The 19,687-nt window shown below is 36.4% G+C and overlaps 2 protein-coding genes across 12 annotated transcripts in view; both read right to left on the bottom strand.

Moving 5' to 3' along the window:
* Window positions 1–2,021, bottom strand: part of synrg (synergin, gamma) — a 50,304-nt gene extending 48,283 nt beyond the window's left edge. For all 10 annotated transcript variants that reach the window (XM_015383324.1, XM_015383337.1, XM_015383346.1 and 7 more), the window contains exon 1: window positions 1,926–2,021. In XM_015383324.1, the coding sequence (XP_015238810.1) occupies window positions 1,926–1,960 (35 nt within the window). In that variant the 5' untranslated portion in view covers window positions 1,961–2,021. The remainder of the gene's footprint in view (window positions 1–1,925) is intronic.
* An 11,971-nt stretch (window positions 2,022–13,992) lies between these two features.
* The window catches only part of hnf1b (HNF1 homeobox B), a 23,702-nt gene continuing 18,007 nt past the window's right edge, over window positions 13,993–19,687 (bottom strand). The window contains exons 8-10 of one of the 2 annotated variants that reach the window (XM_015383084.1): window positions 18,713–18,831; window positions 18,418–18,462; window positions 13,993–15,489 (exon numbers count right to left, since the gene is read on the bottom strand). In XM_015383084.1, coding sequence (XP_015238570.1) covers window positions 15,469–15,489; window positions 18,418–18,462; window positions 18,713–18,831 — 185 coding nt within the window. In that variant the 3' untranslated portion in view covers window positions 13,993–15,468. The remainder of the gene's footprint in view (window positions 15,490–18,417; window positions 18,463–18,712; window positions 18,832–19,687) is intronic. The other variant, XM_015383093.1, reaches the window with a different exon arrangement.

Raw genomic sequence — 19,687 nt, 5'->3', positions numbered from 1 at the left:
AAAAAAAAGCATCACTTAATATATTGCTTGCACAAAAATGTACTGCAGTTTTGTATATTAGCTAATAGTAATTTCAGCCTTAGGATTTTTTTATTGTATCTATTTTTTCCATGAAGCTACCCTTCTAAATATTAGTAAAACCTGTTTTACGCTGTATGCTGTTTCACACGGCTGCACAGCATCATCTCTGATTGCTATATAAATAATAAATGGCCCCTTACAGCACACAGGCTAGAAGGATACTGTCCTGACATCTTTTCCAACCAAAGCGCTTAAAGGAGAAATGAGAATGAGCTGGAATCAAAGTAAAGAGATATAGGTTTGGGATTTTCAAATTGGGGTCTTTTTCCAAAAATATGGCTTTTGTGTAACATATTCCAATACTGTAAATACACTCATAGGAAGGGAAACAAAACACGAAGCATTTTAAAGAACTTAATTATTTCACCTTATTTAGAAAAATGCACGATCGGCAACAGAACTGACGTTTTAATCTAAATAGGACAGCTCCTCAGTCTGAATATACAGTTATAATATTCATTTTGTACGTGGCAAAGATTTGGAAATGGAATGAGAGCGGCGTCCTATTTTGATAAGGCAGGAGCCATGGATGTCTAATCATCTGCTAATGTAAAATATGATGATGTGGCAAACTGGGGATGTATAAAATGCCTTTTTTAACTGTTAATCGGGGCCACTTCCTGAGAGGTAAGCAGCTGCTATTCTGTACACTCTAAGCAACTTCTCTGATCTGAGTAAGATTCAATTTCTATCAAAATCTGTCATCATGTCTCCTGGTTATTTAATACATATAAGTTAGGAAGTGTTATTTAAAGAGTTTGTCCCCAGTGATCTCTTTTCAGGGAAAAGAACCGGGTAGATGGAGCATCAGGGTGCAAACACAGAGCCTATCTTTAACAAGAACCAATTGAAGATTTAAGAATCAACAGTAATATCCAGCGAATGCTGTTGATGTTACTAATGACATTACATGATCTGTCATTAAAATCTGCTTTGGTGCTTTATGGGTACGAACAAGTTTTTTTTTCAACGTGATGCAAAGGGATATTGTCATGTCTTCACAGGGATAGAAAAGGAGACAATTGGTTTATTCAATAATCACTAAAAGACCTTAAGTGTTTAGTTCTGACCAGGCTGATCTACAGTGTTGAAGTGTTTGGTTTCACAAGTTGGATCAGTATCACCTGTCTAGCTGAGGTGACTCTAGCTGAAGCATATTTATTATTCAAGCAGCTTCTAATAAATAAGTTATGACAGTGGCCATTTTTCAACAGAGAAAATAACACCCATTTTAATAGACTGTAGTATCTCCAGCTCTTTAGAGGAGCATGCTTCAACACAGCAATATCTAACTATACAGAATAATAATAAATATGACTAATGATAAATAAGCTGTGACATAAGCCGTTTGAATTGGAGGGTAAAAAGTCCCTGTTAAAATATTTTTATAATAACCCTTATCTAAAATACTTTGTTTCATTTAAAGACGCTTTATATAGTGAAAGAAAGTGCAAACAGGCCTGTCAACATACCTGCATTTAGCTAGAGGCTAAAGGGGATTAAATTAATGAGCACATCTCTAACAAACATGGCGTCTTATGCCTTCATCCATCGGAGATAACAAGCAATAGGGAATATTTGAAATGAGTTTAAAAAATTTTTTAAGTTTGATGGGGTTACTTTGTTCATCCATGACTACAACCAGACAGAGGCAGAGGGCTAACGTTAGCTGAGACACCTGACAGCCAGCCATCTCATCACTCTCTTACGACAACAAAATCCGGGTTAAAGGTAAATCCTTTGAACGGCCCTTTGACTACAAAGTTTGGTAACACGTATGGGAGACCGTGTCATAAAGTTATAATTCTGTGCCAATTGGTCATGTTTCAAAAAGGCTAAAATACCTGCTGCCACCCCCAGATCCTGGCCGCAGCGCCATCTTGGTATCAGCAGTCACTACTAAGAGTATGACGTCGGCACTGTTGAGAATGAGCGGGTGAAATCCCTGAGTTTGGTCTGACAGGCTAAGAGAGGCACATTTTTTAGCTCTAATTTCAGGCTACAGGCACGGGTGAATGTAGAGGAGTGCGAATGTAGAGGAGGGGGGGATGGCCAAATTTGGCCACCCCTAAAGCCATTCCATGCAGACGAAGGTCTGGAGTAAGCAGTTCTCTAAATCAAAAGGTACTAGCAGTGATCCAATAATTTGAAATGTCCTACTTTTACATTTTAAAGAGGCATTACAGCGTTTTCAATAATACTGACACATGTGGCCAAAACATAGAACTGCAGCACTCTTTTTTTTAACCTCTTATCATCCACCTCATTTTGGGTAATTCTCACCTATTTTGAATACTCAAATGGAAAAGCAAATAACTTAGGAACTGTAAGCCAAAATGACATGTGCAATGCATTATTTGAAAGCTAGCACCCTCTAGTTTCCTGATATATAAATTAAAATGGGTGACTAAAACACAGACCAACCTGCATCAGTTCAAACATGACTCAAAGCTGTTGTTTTTTATTCTTGGAAATGAAAGGTCTTTTTTGAACAGCAGTGATAAAGACATTCTTTTCAGAAAAGGCAGGTTTTATTGTTTTTTATTTGTTCTACATCATGTCAAGCACAAATCCAGAAATTTTCAGACCTCTAGCAATAACAGTTCCAGAGCTGTGGGGTATAGAACTTTTGGTGTCATTTGGAGCTGTTCTGAGAATATTCCGTTAGGTTATATCCAAGTAACATCTCTCTATGGGCAACGACTTGAAGGCACAACTAAACTGTTCATTATTTATTCTTTTTGGTAGGCCAGCATTCATAATATGTAGGCGAATCACTGTCCCCCAGACATCCGCGGTTATATTTTTTATATTTATGTTTTCAAAATCACTTGGATATTAGCGCGTTGTGACAAACACCAGACACAGCACTGGGACTTGCTCAACATCCGATACCGCACTGTGACGTCACAAACTGGTGGGTGACAGCAGTGTTCTTTGACAAACATGGATGCCTCCAGTAAAGCACATTTAAATGAAAATTACTCTGAATTAAAAAACTTATCATTTATTGACAATATGTAATAATTTAATATTTAAAGTACTTTTAGAAGTTTGAATTCTGAATATGACAGGACTTTTCCTTTAAACGTTATTGAACAGTTCTCCACATCCCGGGTTACAGGTGTCCAAATGTTGAGTTGTGCTCTGGGGTGATAAAGTCTTGGCTTGCTTGCCGTTGCCATGACAACAGAACTTCCATCAACTTGTGTTGATTAGGCCTCAAAAATCCACATACACCTAATAGTAAAATTAACAAGGCAAAATCATTTCCCCAAAATATTCATAAAAATTTTTATAAATTGTGCAAAGTATTTTAAATGCATTTGTTTTATCCCTAGGATATAAAAAAAACTATATATACATATATACATTATCCACTAGGGGGTACTGCAGCACCCCAGTTCATCAAAATAATTTTTTTGTTGTCAGGGGTCAAATAAGACTTTTTGAAATATAGTTTTCAATAAGCACTTACATGATGTCTCTTTAAAGTTAGAATATTAACCAAAAACAAAAATACTGAAAATATTTTCAACAACAATATATTACAAATAAAGATGACTGTTGCAGAGTTCTTGCTCTCTTCCAAATTACTTTTTAGATTTTGCAGGAGAGAGTTTGTCTCTGCAGTCATCTAGGAGTCTTTTATGTCATTAAAGATGGAAAACTAATGCTCTACCTATTTCATGTATATATGATGTAGAACCATGAATTAATTTAACAGCACCAATGTATAAGTATGTGGGTAGCTTGGTTTGAAAGGGCCTCATGAAGATCTGATCACTCTGTCAGATAGATGTTGTGTACATTAATTTTACCTTTGGTTCATTGTGATCTGTGTAGACTGACCATAAAAGGTTTTTGGTGTTTTTTTATTTTTGGCCACCCCTCATTGCTGATTGGTCGATTGGTCTGGGCACTCTTATGGACATTTTCTAGAACGGCCTCTGATCTGCATCACTTTTATCTCTTAGGAATATATTTCACAAACCTGCAGAAGGATTTTAGCACATTATCGGGAATTAAAAGGATAAAGATGATGACTGAAAGATGTCAGAGACATAATGTCATCCCCCTATTTGTAAAAAGACAAATACCAGATCCTGGTTTCCCAAAGCCTCCTCTATACTAGTATAAATAGTAATAGAGATTGACCAGATAAGCAGAAAACAGGACAAAGGGAGCCAACAACTTCAGGTGTTCTGCTTCTTTGGTCAGGGCAAAAACAACATTGCACTTCCTGAACGTGAACACTGACAATCATTGGGACTTAATATAAAAAACTCATACAGAAAAATTCTTGGCAGTATTTTTTTCTCTGTAGTTCTTTATTTTGCCAGCAGATGTCAGTATTTAGCTTTCTTTGAGGGGTAAGGTCATGAGAAATGAGCTCAAGCCTATTAATGTTAATGTAACAATACATTTAGCATCATATTTCAGCCTGTTTGAAAGTTTATTTTCTGTTAAAAAAAGCTGCTTTATCATGGCGGAGAGGATTTGGCTAGTTTATTGCAGGCACAAGCCACTTTTTCAACTCTGATGCTCAACTCACAAATGTATTTTTGTTTCCTATTAAGTTTGATTTTATTGAGTGTGTGCAATATGAGTACAGTATGTTTATTAGAGATATGTATGATATGTAAAATATTACCCCTATGAAATTTTTTTATTTGTGCAGCCTGTAGTACAAGGCTCATATCCCAAGGGGGACAATAAACTGTATCGTATTTTTCATACAAATGTGATACCATATTTGTTTTCTAAAGGTAACGGCTCATGGCAATAAGCACTATAAGCACTGTTCCCTTAAAGAAATGGCTTAATTTCCTTACTTCGACGGCACAGGACGTCAATCCATCAGGGTTCATTTGGAAAGTGGTGAAACTGAAGTTTAACTTCATGGATATACAAAAAAAAACTTGCAGAAGTTGTAAGTAAGTAACAAAAAAAGAGGAATAAAAAAAAATCTTGATTATTTGTCTTTCTGCCACCATCAATAACTGAAAAAAAAGGTTTTCTTAATGTTTCAGCAAATTTAGTTAAGAAAATAAATTTCCTACAGCAAAAAAATAAATACATTTAAATTTAATGGTTCATTTTAACACATTGCTTCATTACGGATGTCGTAAACAATGTCCATTGAAGCTAATGTCTCTTTAATTAATACAACTTTCTTTACTTCAGCTCAGCATTGACATCCATCTGCTGGTGTCCTCAGCCCTGCAGCTTGAAGTATTTGGGGCTTTGTGAGTCATGATAAAGTGATGCAGTTTCATTGTCACACCAATAGCGAGGTGGAGCTACGAGGAAAACCCTTTCTGGCTTTGTCTTCGTGGGTGTTGTTGTTGTGAAGATTTACAGCTTCATCCATCAAATATTTGCCTTCAGATTTCCTTTGCTTGGGCAACAGTTATTGAAGTTTAAATGCATCACAGAGGAAGACATTTAGACTTCATTGTGTCAATTAAATAAGTGTAACAAATAGATGAAAACTTTGGTTTTAAATGTTGTTTATGCTGTAAGTGGGAAAATAAACGTCTTTTCATTGTCTTTCCTTACATGACTTTTTTAATGTGGAAAGAAGAAAAAGATGATTTATTTTTCATCTTAAATGTATGACAATATATTAGTTAACAGTTGTATTCCATTAGTTGAATTTTTTTGTTTTCTAATTAAAGCAAGTTTTGTATTAATATATTTAATTTGCAACTTGAATAACATTGAAATCATGTGTTACAGGATGTGTTGTATAAGGCACGTTCTAAAACTTCTGTTAGCCTCTCTAATTTTTCTTTATTTTGCCAGCCACAAACCTAAATGTATCTTGCTGAAATAGACCAACGCGATTTGATGATTTGCTGAAGAATAAATTATGTATGTTTTTTTTATTTGTTTTATAATAAAAAAAAGTGAAAGAAAAACATGTATTTTGCTGCAGTTTGAGCTGCAGGTGTTTTGTTTACATCCCTCACTTGTCAGATGTTTGCATGTTTGCCTATTCTTCAATAGAAAACCCCTCAAGGTCAGTCTGAATAAATATCTGTGAATATTCTAAGGTTTTCAATTTGTTCAGAATTAATATCAGGTTTGAACTTTGATTAAGCAGTTCAAAAACATTGCACCTTTGATCTCTGGCTGCATAATTAGGTCCTTGTTCTGCTGGAGGTTTAACCTCTGCTCAGCTCTCAAGACCTTTTCAACCTTGAACAGAATTTTTTCTAATTTAAAGGCATTTGAATTATTTTGCACAACATGGAAGCACCTCTTTGGTTGGTCTTATCAACACAATAGTGGAGAAGCACACAAAAGAATGGAGATGAATCATTTGGAAATGAGCTGTAACAATAACACTCTTTTTGTATGAAAAAACAGGAGATTATTTTTAAACTCTAGTGAGTATATGCCACTCAGTGTCTATGGCAATCTATGATGCTCTCAGTAAACAGCTATAAGTTTAATGAGCATATATAGAGGAGGTGATCCTTAATGAAAACAAGTGCTACCATTTAAGAGACCAGAAGGGTTCAGCCATTTCTGCTTCTATCTTCTACATTGTGCATTTTTCAACAAAAAAAAATTATAATTAATTTAAATAGATATGGATGCTGAAATTCCAAAACTGAGCTAAAGTGAGATCTAATTCCCTCAAAATGTGCCTAAAAAGATACTTCCCATTCCTGCTTACAACCTAAACATGCATAAAAAAAGGAGATATCAATCAAGAAGGGAACATTTAACCTAACCTGGAAAACTTTCTTTAGGTAATTTTTAGAGTAAAATGATGATTGGGCTCATCAGTCTCCTTTTTTCCCTTCCTCTGAGATCTCCCTCCCTGCTGTGAGTGCTGGGTTTAGCTGGAGGCCAGTCCACTCAGTCCGTCAGTCAGTCAGCTCCAGCTCGGCGGTTAGGATGGACTGAATGTGGGCGGTCCCCACTACCACCCAAAGAGGAGCTCCAGCCACAAGGTGAACATTAACCGACTTTTTTTTTATTTCAGTTTTTTCTGGGTATCCCACTACTCCCCATAAATCATTAACCTGTCCAGTGAAGGCATCAGCAGGACAGCATCAATCCATCAGGACTCCTGTGAACCCGGGACTCTTCAGCCTCAGATGCAAATGAACTCAGTTTTATAATGTCATTCAAAAACAAACCCAGGGAGATTTCACACCCATAAAAACAAATTATATTTAATATTTCCTTATTCTGTTGAAGATTTAACATAATTAAAGCATACATTTAACTTAAAGGAACACATCTCCTATAAGATAATAAAAATGAGTTGAACAAAAACTAATGGCTTTTAATAACCTCCCAAATAAATAGTTAAAATCTTTTAAAGTCACTAAAATTTGTACAACTTGATTGATAATGATAATAATTAACCGCACTTCATGTGTTTTAGTTCAAAATTCATTCATTGAAAAATACAACAGTTTTATAAAAAATTGTGTTAAAGTTAAACTCTTCCTTTGAGATCCTAGACTGAAAAAAAAAGCACAGAGCCCCATCTCAATTACTGACAAACATCTTGATAATCCACAAGACTTTTGGGAAGATATTTTGTGGCCTGGTAAAGAAAATAAACCACGTTTTTGAAACAAGATGAATGTATTTCTGTGTCAGAAGCACAGAAATAAAACATACCAACTGCATGGTGGTGGTAGAGTGGTGGCCTGGGGTTCTATAAGACCTGGATGACTAGGCAGACCTGGTGGAGCAGTGAGCTTTACCCTTTACCATAACATGTTGAAGAAGAATGTCAGGCATCACCTTTTGATCCTTGCTCCAGCTAACTGGGGCTACACATCAGAACAAAGATCCAAAAAACACCAGCAGGTTGAAACAGCTTCAAAAAAACCAAAATGAATTTTTCAGAGTGACCTAGTCACAATTACATCAGATACAGTAGGTAAGCTGTTGCATGACCCTAATGTGTTTGTCTGGAATTAAAAAGTCTCCAGTGTGATTGAATTAAACCTGCACTGCAAAGATGAGTTGGCTAAAACTGAATAATTGATTAAGTTAATTGCTGGTTATCATAAATGCATGATGGTATTGTTCCCAAGGCAGGCATTTCTTTAAATAGATTTTTTTCTGATTTTGCTCATATTTATCTGCATTTGAAATTGGTCTGATAATCTGAAACATAAAAAAAAACGAAACTGAAGAAAAATCCTTTAAGAAGGCAAATACTTTTTCCCAGCAACTGCATGAAACATCTTCAAGAAAAACTCTTTGATAAAAAAGGACATGTTAATGAATAGAAGAGAGCTGATAAATAGGATAGGTTAAGATCAAAAGCCACCAAGCTGTCACTGTAGGTGGTACTGCAGTGGATGTACGGTGAAGGGCGCTGACTGATTCCCCCGACTGCTGCTGGAACACAACAGAGAGCTTCTTGATCAGAGCGTTTGATGGAGGACTCCTGTCAGAGCGGCTCCATACATGTGTATGTATTTCTCTACAGTTTGGCGTAAACTCTGGTAACAGTGACCAATTAGGCCCGGCAGAGAGCGGCCTCTCGACCCCTGACCCCTGCTGGGTAGTCTTATCCGTTATCCCTTTGGGGCTCAGCTGGAATTGATGTTGCCTCTTTTCTTCTAGTGCTGCTAAACACACAGCTACATCCAGGCTGTAGTTTCCACTTTCTGTCTCTTTGTCCTCGTGCCTCAGTCTCCTAGGTTCTCGCGTTGACCTCTAGAGCCTCAGCTGGTCAGCTTCTAGCTTATTAGCAGAAAAAAGAAAAAAAAACTTGATCTTCTGCTGCAGGGCTGTGAGCATCATCTTGCTCTGGAGCCAATTGATGCTTGTTAGACCCTTCTTATTTTCAATTGATAAATGTACTTAAAATTATGAAGTACTTGGTGGTTCTTTACATGCAAACTAAAGAAAATGCCATTTTCTTTACCCATTTGTTTGTGTTTTGGTACAATATCTGCTTAAAGTGTCTCTTTTACTTCCACTTTAGGCTGCAACAGTTTTATAAAATATCTTCTCTTTAGTTGAAGTTAAAATATTTTCTTTGTTAGATATTGTGGATCAAGTTTGACACTTTTTCTGAAACTTGAATCTTCAGTTAAAGGGTCCTGCAAGTTGTTCAGGTTGGATTGTAGCTTTTATACTTTTCACCGAGAACAGAATATAACAGAAGGCTCTTAGTGAGCCCTAGCCTAGTATGTAATATTTAGCCTTAGGTGAGCCCAAGCCTATATACAACAAAGAAAGAACAATATTTAAAAGTTTACGTGTCGAGCAAGAGAGAAAAAACATACAGCGTAGTCATTAATAAAAAAGGTGTATTTAGTTAAAATGAGATGTGTTTAATTTATAAAGGAAAAAACTTTTGTTTCTAATCGAATATTTTTCCACTGAAGTATTTAGGATTATAATTCTATCGGTAGGATTATAATTTCTACCAACGTTTTGATCAACATTCTAAAAAATGACAAGGTTTTGCACTATTCATCTTACTTCTGTAATAAAAATAAATCTTAAAAAAATAATAAAACAGTATTGGATGATCAAGGGAGGTTTTTCATCCTGACAAGCCTCCTTTGGTAAAGCAACAGTGTTAAGCAGAACACGGCACTCAGATTCTAATTCTGTTGCCATAATGCGGAACACGACAGGGGAAAAAAAAGAGATTCTGACAAATGTACTACTTGTAAAGGTTAGACTAAAGCAGATAAATATATTGCATATTTTTTTATATATAGACATATGCATAACATCTCCTCTGGTTTTCAATGACTTTGCAACAACATTGCGATTAAAGTATTTAGTGGGGAGCTTTACAAGAGAATAATGGATAAATTTGTAGTCATTTAATATTAATTAGAATAATATCCTTTCTTTGTTTGCTGTTTTCTTTTCTTTTTTATAACAATTTACCTCCCTGTACCTAAAGGCAGTAGGGATGCATTTAAATATGTAAGCCTCTGTAACAAATTTGCACTGTAGGAATATCAGAAATTTGCCAGTATAGATTTACACTTGTCGTACCAAAATCCCCTAGAAATCATAAGAAAACGAAAGTTCTAAAATCATTCCACCCTAAAAAATATATGAATTATTAATCATTAAATAGTCCTGAGCTAATGTGAAGTCCCTTGAAGTTATTCAAAGATCTGAATAAAATATTAAGCAAAAGCAGGAACTTTCTGATATCTTCTTAAAAGTACTTTCACTAAGCTGACAGTAAAAATAATTTGTCGGTAAAAATTAATCTAAGGAACAGTTTATGGAGGATATGCTGCACTGATTACAAAGATGAAAGGGTTATCAGTGTTATCTGAATTGGATAACACTTCTGCGTTATTTTTTATGTCTGCTTCTGTCTCCTTGGTCCCCAGTCAGCCTCAACAGAAGGCCGCTCACACTGAGCCTGGTTTTGCTGAAAGTGTTCTCGTTAAAAGGGAGTTTTTCCTTCCACTGTCGCTGCATGCATGCTGCAGAAGCTACAACACAATGCAAGGAAATGTCTGCTGTCAGTATTTGGTCATCCAGGAAAAGTAAATCCTGTAAAGTCAAAAGACTCAATGCAATCATCTGGGTTAAAACTTTGAACCAATCTGTCTATGATCTGATGGATTTGTCTCTGTAAAGAGCCTTGAGATGACATGTGTTGTGAATTGGAGCTATATAAATAAAAGTATATTAAACTGAATTGAATTTTAAGCTTTAAAGAGCTTTAATTACTCAAAAACTAATTTCAAAATGATGATTTACCAACAGTCAGATCTAAAGTACAGTCGAGTATCATGTGACCTATCATGCTGCTTGTTATGAATGTTTTATTCTAAAGTCTTTTAATAAGAATTAAAACTTTTTTTTAAGTCCCCTTTGGGTTTGTCTAATATTGAAGTTTCTTATTTGCAGAGCAGAAGAAGCTTCCAGTAAGTTTTAATCAATTGATCCACATTGAAACTCTGTTCTTTCCTTTAGAGTTAATCATCCTGTTCATTATGAACACATGGTTTTTTCAGGCCACATTCAAAGCTTCATAATATATCATCTGTAAAAGATGCAATGTTGATGAATCTCCAATAGTCCGGAGCCTTTTCATAAATTAAGCTTGGATTCAGACCTTTAATGATGAAAATGATTAATCTGATAGTATGTTTAGAAACTCAAACAGATGCAACCCCCCCCCCCGCCCCCCCTCCCTTTTTTATTTTAGATTTTAGTGTCCCTTGAAATAAAAGAGTCTACAAAAAAAAGCACAGTCAGACCTTTAGTGGCTTCCCGGGTCTTGTAATCAAAGGCTTCATTGAAAAGCAAATGGAGCAACGTCAGAGGATTACAAGGCTTTCCTCAGCAGGACGCCATGCTGCAGGCTGCAGGTCCACAAAGCTGATTGTATAAGAAACACTGACTCAATGCAGATTGCCGGCTTTCCTTAGATTGAAACCTTTTTAACCAGTTTGAATAAAAAAATCTTAGCCACACGGTTTAATAACCAGGATCTAATGAAATGCATGTACCTAACCTTCTTTTCTCAGTAGTAAAGTGCCTTGAGATGGAGGGTGGCAAAAATACCACTTTATAAAGTGAATTAAATTCAATCACAAATATTATATATATTTAAGGTTTAAAAGCAGCTCAGAGGACAACAGCTGATCTTTTGTACAAAAAAGTATTAATTTTTAAGAAACACAGAATGACTGACTAGTTTGTTTTTTTTTTGTTACAACATTCAGTTTTAAAACTTTTCAGGAGGATAATGTTGGGACTTTTTCACCTCTTCACTACTCCAGTTCTTACACATTAGAAATGATTTTATGGTTAAGAATAACTGATCTAATGAATTGTAAAGTCCTCAGTATAGGTAGAATGTCCTTTTTAAATAAATCAAGGTGACTTTGGTTTCAAGCTGGGGATCATATGGATATAAGTAATGCTGGACAAAATGTCTAAATTAAAGCAACTGATGGCTGGCTTATTTGCTCATTCCATTCAAATGTCTAACTTTGCCTGGTTGCTCATCAGTGCTCATCTGATCCACCTGCTCCTGCTTCTATTTAAACTGCTCAGTCCCAGCCATCAGAGCCAGATTATTCCTGTAGTTCTTATTCTCGCTGGCCAGTGGTGAGAGTGGTTTTAGCGTTCCTAGTGTTCCTAGAGTTCCTAGTGCCTGTTCCTGTCTGATCTCAGTGGAGAGAGTGGTTTTTGGTGTACTATACAGTTTCTGATTTCCTAATCCCAGCCCATTTTGCCTCTCAATCACTGGGTTGCCTGAACTGTCTTTGGACTCCTGAACCTCTGAAACAGCCTGTTCCTGTTCTGACCTAGCTTCGGACCTCTGACCCTTCCTGTTCTGATCTCTTTCCCTGACCTGTATTTGGACTCCTGCATGTTCTTCGGGGCTGCAGCATCTGGGACAGTCTGGGCGGCACTGATCCTACCTCGTTCTCTGGTGATGGACTGAACTGATAAAACAGGTTAGTGACTCACGTTTATAATCTTCCTCCATTAGATTTCTGTGGTCACTAACCTGTGTTTCCTTTTTTCAGGGGTTCCAGTTATAAACGCACTAGCCGCAGCCACTGCAAATCCAAAGTACAATAAACGCATTTTCAATAAAAGCTTCAGAGATTCACCGTTCAGGTGGAAGGACAACCAGCAGTTTAGCACTCAGTACATACAAAAATTTAAGAGGCATAAATCAAAGCAGTTATTGACATTTGCTATTAGGCACAGCAAACAATTAGAAATGATTGCTCTTATCAAATAATCATACATTTGAGTTTAAATGCAAAACACTATGTAGAGGTAAACTAACCTCCCCATGGATCAGTTCCTTTAACAGACAGAAAACATAGTCTGATTTGGAAAGATGGATGGAGTGAAATACAGGGTGCTCCAAAAAAAAAAAAAAAAGATTTTGGAAAAATGACCAGTGCCACAAATATTGTCACCATTAGCAATATCACTCCAGAAAAAAATAAATAAAGCTGTCTTAATTTCACAGTAAATGTTGCAGTGTTAAAGTAACACTTTGAGAGTACATTTGGTCCCACACTAATTCAGTGGGACCAAATGTACTCTTGAGTGTTACTTTAACACTGCAACATTTACTGTGTTGTATCATAATATTTCAAAGTCAGCTACAGTGTTGAAAAACTTTATATAAACACTGACTTATGCTATATCTTGGCATTTCCACAAAGGCCCATTTCTCCAGGTTAGGGAAAGATTAACATCCGTATCATTTAAATAAGGCTGATTAATGGCAGGCTAAAACAAAAGGTCGATATGCAGAAGTGCAAATTAGATCCACTGTTAAGCATGGTGGAGGATCTGTGTGCTGTAGGTCTTATTCCTCTTCTAAACATCCTATGAGTTCTGTTAGAGAAAATGGTTTTATTAGGTTTTTGGAATAACTATTGTCTCTGCTAGAAAAAAAAATAAAAATATGTTATTTCTCTTTAAAGTGATCAAAGCCATATGGCCAAGCAAAGGAATGGTTAAGACTTCTCCCATAACCACATCAGCCCTGAGACCTGAATCCTCCTGAAAATCTGAGGCATGATGTGAAGAGAAAACAGCATGAGCGAGGAAAGAGTTGGAGAGATTGGAAAAAGATCCCACCCTCCATAAGCTGCTGTTTTGATTATATCTTTCATGCAAGGACAAAATCCTATGAATAGATATACCTAGATGACTTAATTAATATCTTCAAATCTGACAGTGTGAGCTAATATAGATCAGTAAATGTGATGGCCGCTTTCTCTTTCAAATATAATCCCTTGTCTCCTAACATTTATACTGTGTACGTTTTTATGAAAATATAATAAACATAATGAGAATTCAGTCACTTTTAACATCAGTTGAGCAAATGTATTATAATAATAACCACACATGTATTATTTTTAGAAAAAAAACTTTTTACTTGAAATACCAATATTTTCTCAGTAAGTATAAATAATGATTTATGATTGATTTCAATTTTGTACAAAAATAATACATTAGGAGGAGGAAAAAAAAGAGAGAAATCATGTCTGGTCACACAGGTACAAGTGCCCTCTGATCAGATATGCCAATAACAGTCACAATAACGACTACATGATGACCTATTAATGAGCAGGAGGCTGGATGAGTCTAGATGTGATGAGTCGAGTCGTAGCGAAAAGGGAAAATCGAAGGCGAGGGCTAAACTTGGCTCTGGAGCAAAATGTTTTCTGTCTGAGCGAACTGTAATACTGTCACCGTGGGCGGATTGGTCCAGACTCCCAGATTTTCCAGCATTCCTATATGATTTTTAAGCCACAGCTGTCACAACACCCGTCCCCTCTTTAATGTTTGCTTGCTTTCTGAATACCTGTCAATATTTTTATTCCATGTGGCAGCAGGGAGGGCTCTTTAATATTGAGCCGTGATTCACGACAAGGAGTTATTAACAATATTTGTCCTATTTTACGGTGCTGGCAGGAAGTGGGTGATAAAGGGTAGAACATAAAGGGCTGGTGAAGGGTGAGTCCCATTCCTGAAATTCACCTGAGCTTGTGAGCAAACAAGAGCCAGAGGTTTCCATGGAAGGGAAGGGCCCCATTGAAAGCATAGAGGGTGAGTCAGTGCTCTCCAGACTGAGGCAAAAATCACTTTGGTATATTTGTCACACAGGCAAATCTGGACTTTTTTTTGTTGTTATTTTTACACCTTTTTTTTTTTTTTAAGAATATACATCAGCTATATAGTGCATATTTCCTTCCAGCCTCAAGTGTGTGGAGTTTTGTGCAGAATCCAGTTATACAAAGCATTGCATAGTCCCTTTTAAGATTGTCAAAGTCTTTTCAAATCACAGTATACACAATGAATGACTCAAAGCAATAATTTGCAGTAATGCTGATAGAGTAAACCTAGTGTGAAAGAAAAACATGGAAGACTCCTTTAAAGACCAGAAAGAAACGTATGCAGAAGATCAATAGTGGTTGTGATTGTCAGGAGGGTCACTTGAGTGCAGACAACGTGTCCCCAGTCCTCTCTTTTTCAATGTCTTCATTTTCCCAGTTTAAGTCATCCAGTCCTTTTTTTAAGGTCAACAGAGTTTTTTTTCTTTTCTGGTGCTTTTGTTCCTTGGTGTGACGACAGAAGATGACTTTTTTTTTCCTTTTTCAACTGAACACTGTTTTTTTTAAAGATTTAAGTTTGAATCATAAACATCCTTGTTGATCATTCATGCGCTGCAGAGGTGGATCCAGACTCTGTCCCCAATGTCTCCCTTCCACAGCCTCGCCTGCTCAGCCGCCGCTCATCCATGTTTGTTGACTAACTCGTTGTCCAGCACGCGGCAGGCCATTAAGAGTTATCATGTTAACCTCAGCGAGGGGGTGAAAAAATGTGCTCCGGTTGCCGAGCAGCGGGGAAGTCGGTTGGAAGCTCTCACCAAGCTTGAAGAGGACACTGGAAAAGAAAAGAAGAGGCGTCAGGGACAGTAAAACCTGCTACAGAAAACACAGATATGCAGATGCATATATTCAATAAGCACAATTAGGGTATTTTATTAAGTAAATTGATATTTCAGTTCAGTAGGCTTTTAGGTTTATGCACAGTTGATTTATTCCTGACAGTGTTTACTGAGAAACTTGAAACCTTGTGATTTTACTCCACTCCTTTTTCTGTTTTAGAAACTCTAATAATGCATACATTTTAATAAAAATATAAAATCTCAATTATTATCTAATATTACTACAAGTAAGCCTAAAATATATATAACAGAACTGTAAAAAAAATTATGACTAAGGCTAAAGTAGTTTGAACTAATTCTGCTGTATCAAATTATCTCCACTAGATGGCAGCAGAAACAAGTGAGATACTTATTACGTACTTATCATGAGTAGTGCAATAATTTTACAGGATACATCACATTGAAGAGATTAGTTATTAGTTGAATATGTGTAAAAAGCCCTAGAGTCAAGTTAACGTTCACCATACTGACTTAACTGATTTCCACTCATAAAAGTTCCCATAAAGAAATGTAATATAAGATGGTGAAACATCATTTTTTCATAGTTAATCAGCTTTTAGGGAGTTTCCATTAACAGTTTGTGTTTTCCTGTTTAGGCTGCAAGGAACAAGCCTATTTTTCTTAGACGTAGTTTTGAAAACTGGAAAAAGATGAATCCATGCTGATCTTTCTGAGTCTGCTAGAGTGTGATTCACAGGTGCATAAAATAAGTGTGAAAATACCTCAATGAGGACCCAGATTTATCTCACTACTACAGGCAGTACGTGTAGTAGTGCTCTGATTTAGTACCCAGCGGTTTTTTATTTATGCATTTAAAAATATTTGAATAGATAAATATTGACTTGTCCTTAAAGTTGACTATATTGTATAAAAAATTATGTGGCGTACAATAAAAAAAAAACAGTACAGGGAAACCATGTAAAAGTAGCTTTTTCTGATAATAGTTCTACAGAAGTTCTTTCAATTTACATGTTTTTCAGGAGAAAGTAGCAATTCAGATCTATTTCTTTTTCATGTAAATGCAGAATTTCTTTTACTTTAAAAAACCCTTCCACCTCGGCCTACCACACCTGACCAAATACATTCCCCATTCCTCTTCTCCTGACTCTGAAAAGCCTGTATCCACTCTCTCTCTCCCCCCTTCAGGACTGTTTGAGGGATTTGCTTTTCACCTGCCTCTCCGTGGAGACAGCTGACCCTGGAGCGACCCCGCAGCCAGCAAACAGCCTCACCTGATAAAGCTGACCTGCAGCCAAGACCTGAGTCATTAGACGGCGCAGTCTGTGCAGAGGTGAGCGCTCAGTGGACCCGTGTAAAATGGAGGGCTCCAGGTAAACAGTGGGTGCTATAAAGCCCAGAACTCACAGGCCGTTTCAAGAGAAACAAGTTTAGCCCAAATGACTCCCTGATAACAAAATACCTGGCTTTTGTGATGATTGCTGAATAAATAGACGAGTTTGTGAAATTCCAGGCAATAATGCTGAACAATCAGGAAGTAAAGTTTCTAAACATTTCTTTCCCTTATTTTACCAACTATTATTTCTCTTTTTAGCACATTGCTGTTCTAAAATAAAACGGTAAAGAAAATACCTATTTATACAAAATTAAATCATGTTCAAGGAAGCTGAGAATTATAGCTATTTATATTTCTGCATTAAGAAACCTTTACTTAGTCTTCTGAAAATGTCTTTTTATAAACATCAAATTATAATGTTTTTTTTATTTATTTTTTTAAGGTAACTAAATTAATCCTAAAAAATAATTCTGAGTGACTTTTTTTAATAAAATTTTTTCAAATTTTAAAAGAATCACAAATATCTGGATTAGTTTGAGTTAATTCAGGCTTATGGGTATCTATTTCCTTTTCAAAACTATTAGTCACATTTAATTTCTATTTTTATTCTTATCTGTGTCTGTTGCTTGATTAGTGTTGAATAAAGTTAATGAGAGATTATTCCGTAATTGTATTTATAAAAAAAGTATCATCCTACTCTTTGTCTGTAATCCTTAGTTTTTTGTATCTGTTTAAGTGGAAGTTAATAGTTACATATATTTCTGAAAGTAAATTATAAAGGCATACATTACATTCAAGTTTCTTATTTTGGGGATTTAAATAAAGCAGCAGAATAATAGAAAGAGTCTTAAGAATATACATTTTTTTCTCTTCTTTTAAAGCTTTTGCATTTCTAGTGATTTTATATTTATAAGGTTCTCAGATATGTTGATTTTCCCTCCAACATAAAAAAAAAAACCTTTTTAACCTGGTGATACCTTATGAGTACTAAACAGAACCCGCTCCCAGATGCCGTCATAATCAGCGTTAGGTGCGAGGACTCTGCCTCAGCGTGGGAAATTGAGCATGTGAATGCACCATGGACAACATTTCAGGCTAGAGCGATCACGGGTAGGAGGGAGAAGTAGGAAAGAGGAAGAGGCGTAATTACCCAAAGGAACAAGGAAAAAAAAAAAAGCTTCACCCCCTTCTAGTTCATTTCATCCGCTGTCGCACTGTAGCATGGAGAAAAGTAGCAGCAGAGCTTTGATTAAAAGGTCTCATTTCCTGGTCGCAGAGGTGACTCTCACCAGGAAGATGAAAGTGGAAAAGTGGGAGCATTAATCAAGAGGGGTTCAGGTTGAGAGAGCATGTGACTGATTGGACGGCTCTTTTAGAGGAAATAGGAATCGTGAGGAGTGTCCTATCCATGCATCCTTCTGGTCTGTTTGCCTGACACTGTTTGAACATCAGCCCCAGCATGAAGCAAAGGAGTTAGTGTGCACAGCTACTCCTGACTTGAATGATTGGGTTTGAGTTGGATTTCACTCATTAAAGCTGCATGGCTGAACTGATAAAGTAAAGTATTTACCCAGGAGAGACCCCCGAGTTGCACCATCTTGTTTACAGGAGCGTCCTAACATGACAAGGAATTAAACAAGTCAACAGACAAATCATGAGACATACACTCTTTCTACCTGCCTGTGTCTGCTTCACTCTGCCGGCGTGTGCTTCAGAGTACGTAGGGATGATTTTCAAGGAATTAAACTAAGGATGTGCAGCAAATGTTACTATGATTCTCATGCAAATACCCGCAAATAATCACTATGAGAGAGAGATCAGAAGGTGGATCTAACTGTGGTCTGAGAGACAATCTGGGGACTCACCGTCTTGCTAGAGGACATTGAGCTGAGGGTGCTGATGCTGTTGGCGTCTGTGACCACCATGGCGGGGGGGAAACGTGATGGGTGAGAATATTGAGGGGGCTCTTGTTTGTGGGAGTACACTGCAAAAAAAAGGATATCACTTTAAACAACTGGAAACATTAAAGTTTTCTATCAAATCAATATTTTAGAGCTATGCATTTAATAGGAGATTAAGAATAACTCACTAAATAACCAATAATTTTGGTTATTTCTATTTTAATGTTTAATAATGTTGGGGTCCATCCTCTTTACACAAAAAATTGGTTCATATATTTTTAACAGCGGGGTTCTGTTGAAATATTACAACCAATAAATATGTTACCAATCTTCTAGACTCTAATCAAAAAGAGATTAGCTGTGGGTTTCTTTCTGTCCAAGAAAACTTAAACCATCCAAATGATGTAAAACAATTTAAAATAATAGACCACTTTGAAATAATAAACCACTCTTGTTTTCGTCAATTTCTTCATCTAAAGTAAACATAAAGGATCATCAACATGTGCATCTGCTGCAGCCTCTGCTTGTATATGGCACAGTTTGAATGGCTAACCTTAGCTGTTTCATCATCTAAACTGCATTGAAATCAAGCAATAGGATGGCCTTAAAGGTATTTAATCTTACATTTTAACATTTATTCATGCATCTTTTCCTTTAAAAGTTGTCCATCTTTTTGAAAGGTATAGTGGAGGATTTTCATGACTTTTTGAAAAGACCCGCCCTTTCCACTTTAAAAAGAAAATGCACATGCGCAGCGCTATACCCGCTCTGACAGCGAAAGCCTATTAAACATGTTCGAGAGCGTGCATGTGCACATTTCTCCTCGTGCATGCTCTGTTTAAAAGCTGCTGCCTGCATCGCTCATATAAGCTTACTTTCCTAAAGAAGATTCGCAATTTTTCCACCATGTCAGACTCACCACTGGTAATTGAAAATGGG

This window comes from Cyprinodon variegatus, unplaced genomic scaffold (genome assembly GCF_000732505.1).
Source record: "Cyprinodon variegatus isolate N-32 unplaced genomic scaffold, C_variegatus-1.0 Scaffold14, whole genome shotgun sequence".
Classification (NCBI taxonomy): domain Eukaryota; kingdom Metazoa; phylum Chordata; class Actinopteri; order Cyprinodontiformes; family Cyprinodontidae; genus Cyprinodon; species Cyprinodon variegatus.
The sequence above is the reverse complement of the archived record's forward strand: the minus strand, read 5'-3'. Positions and strand labels throughout refer to the sequence as shown.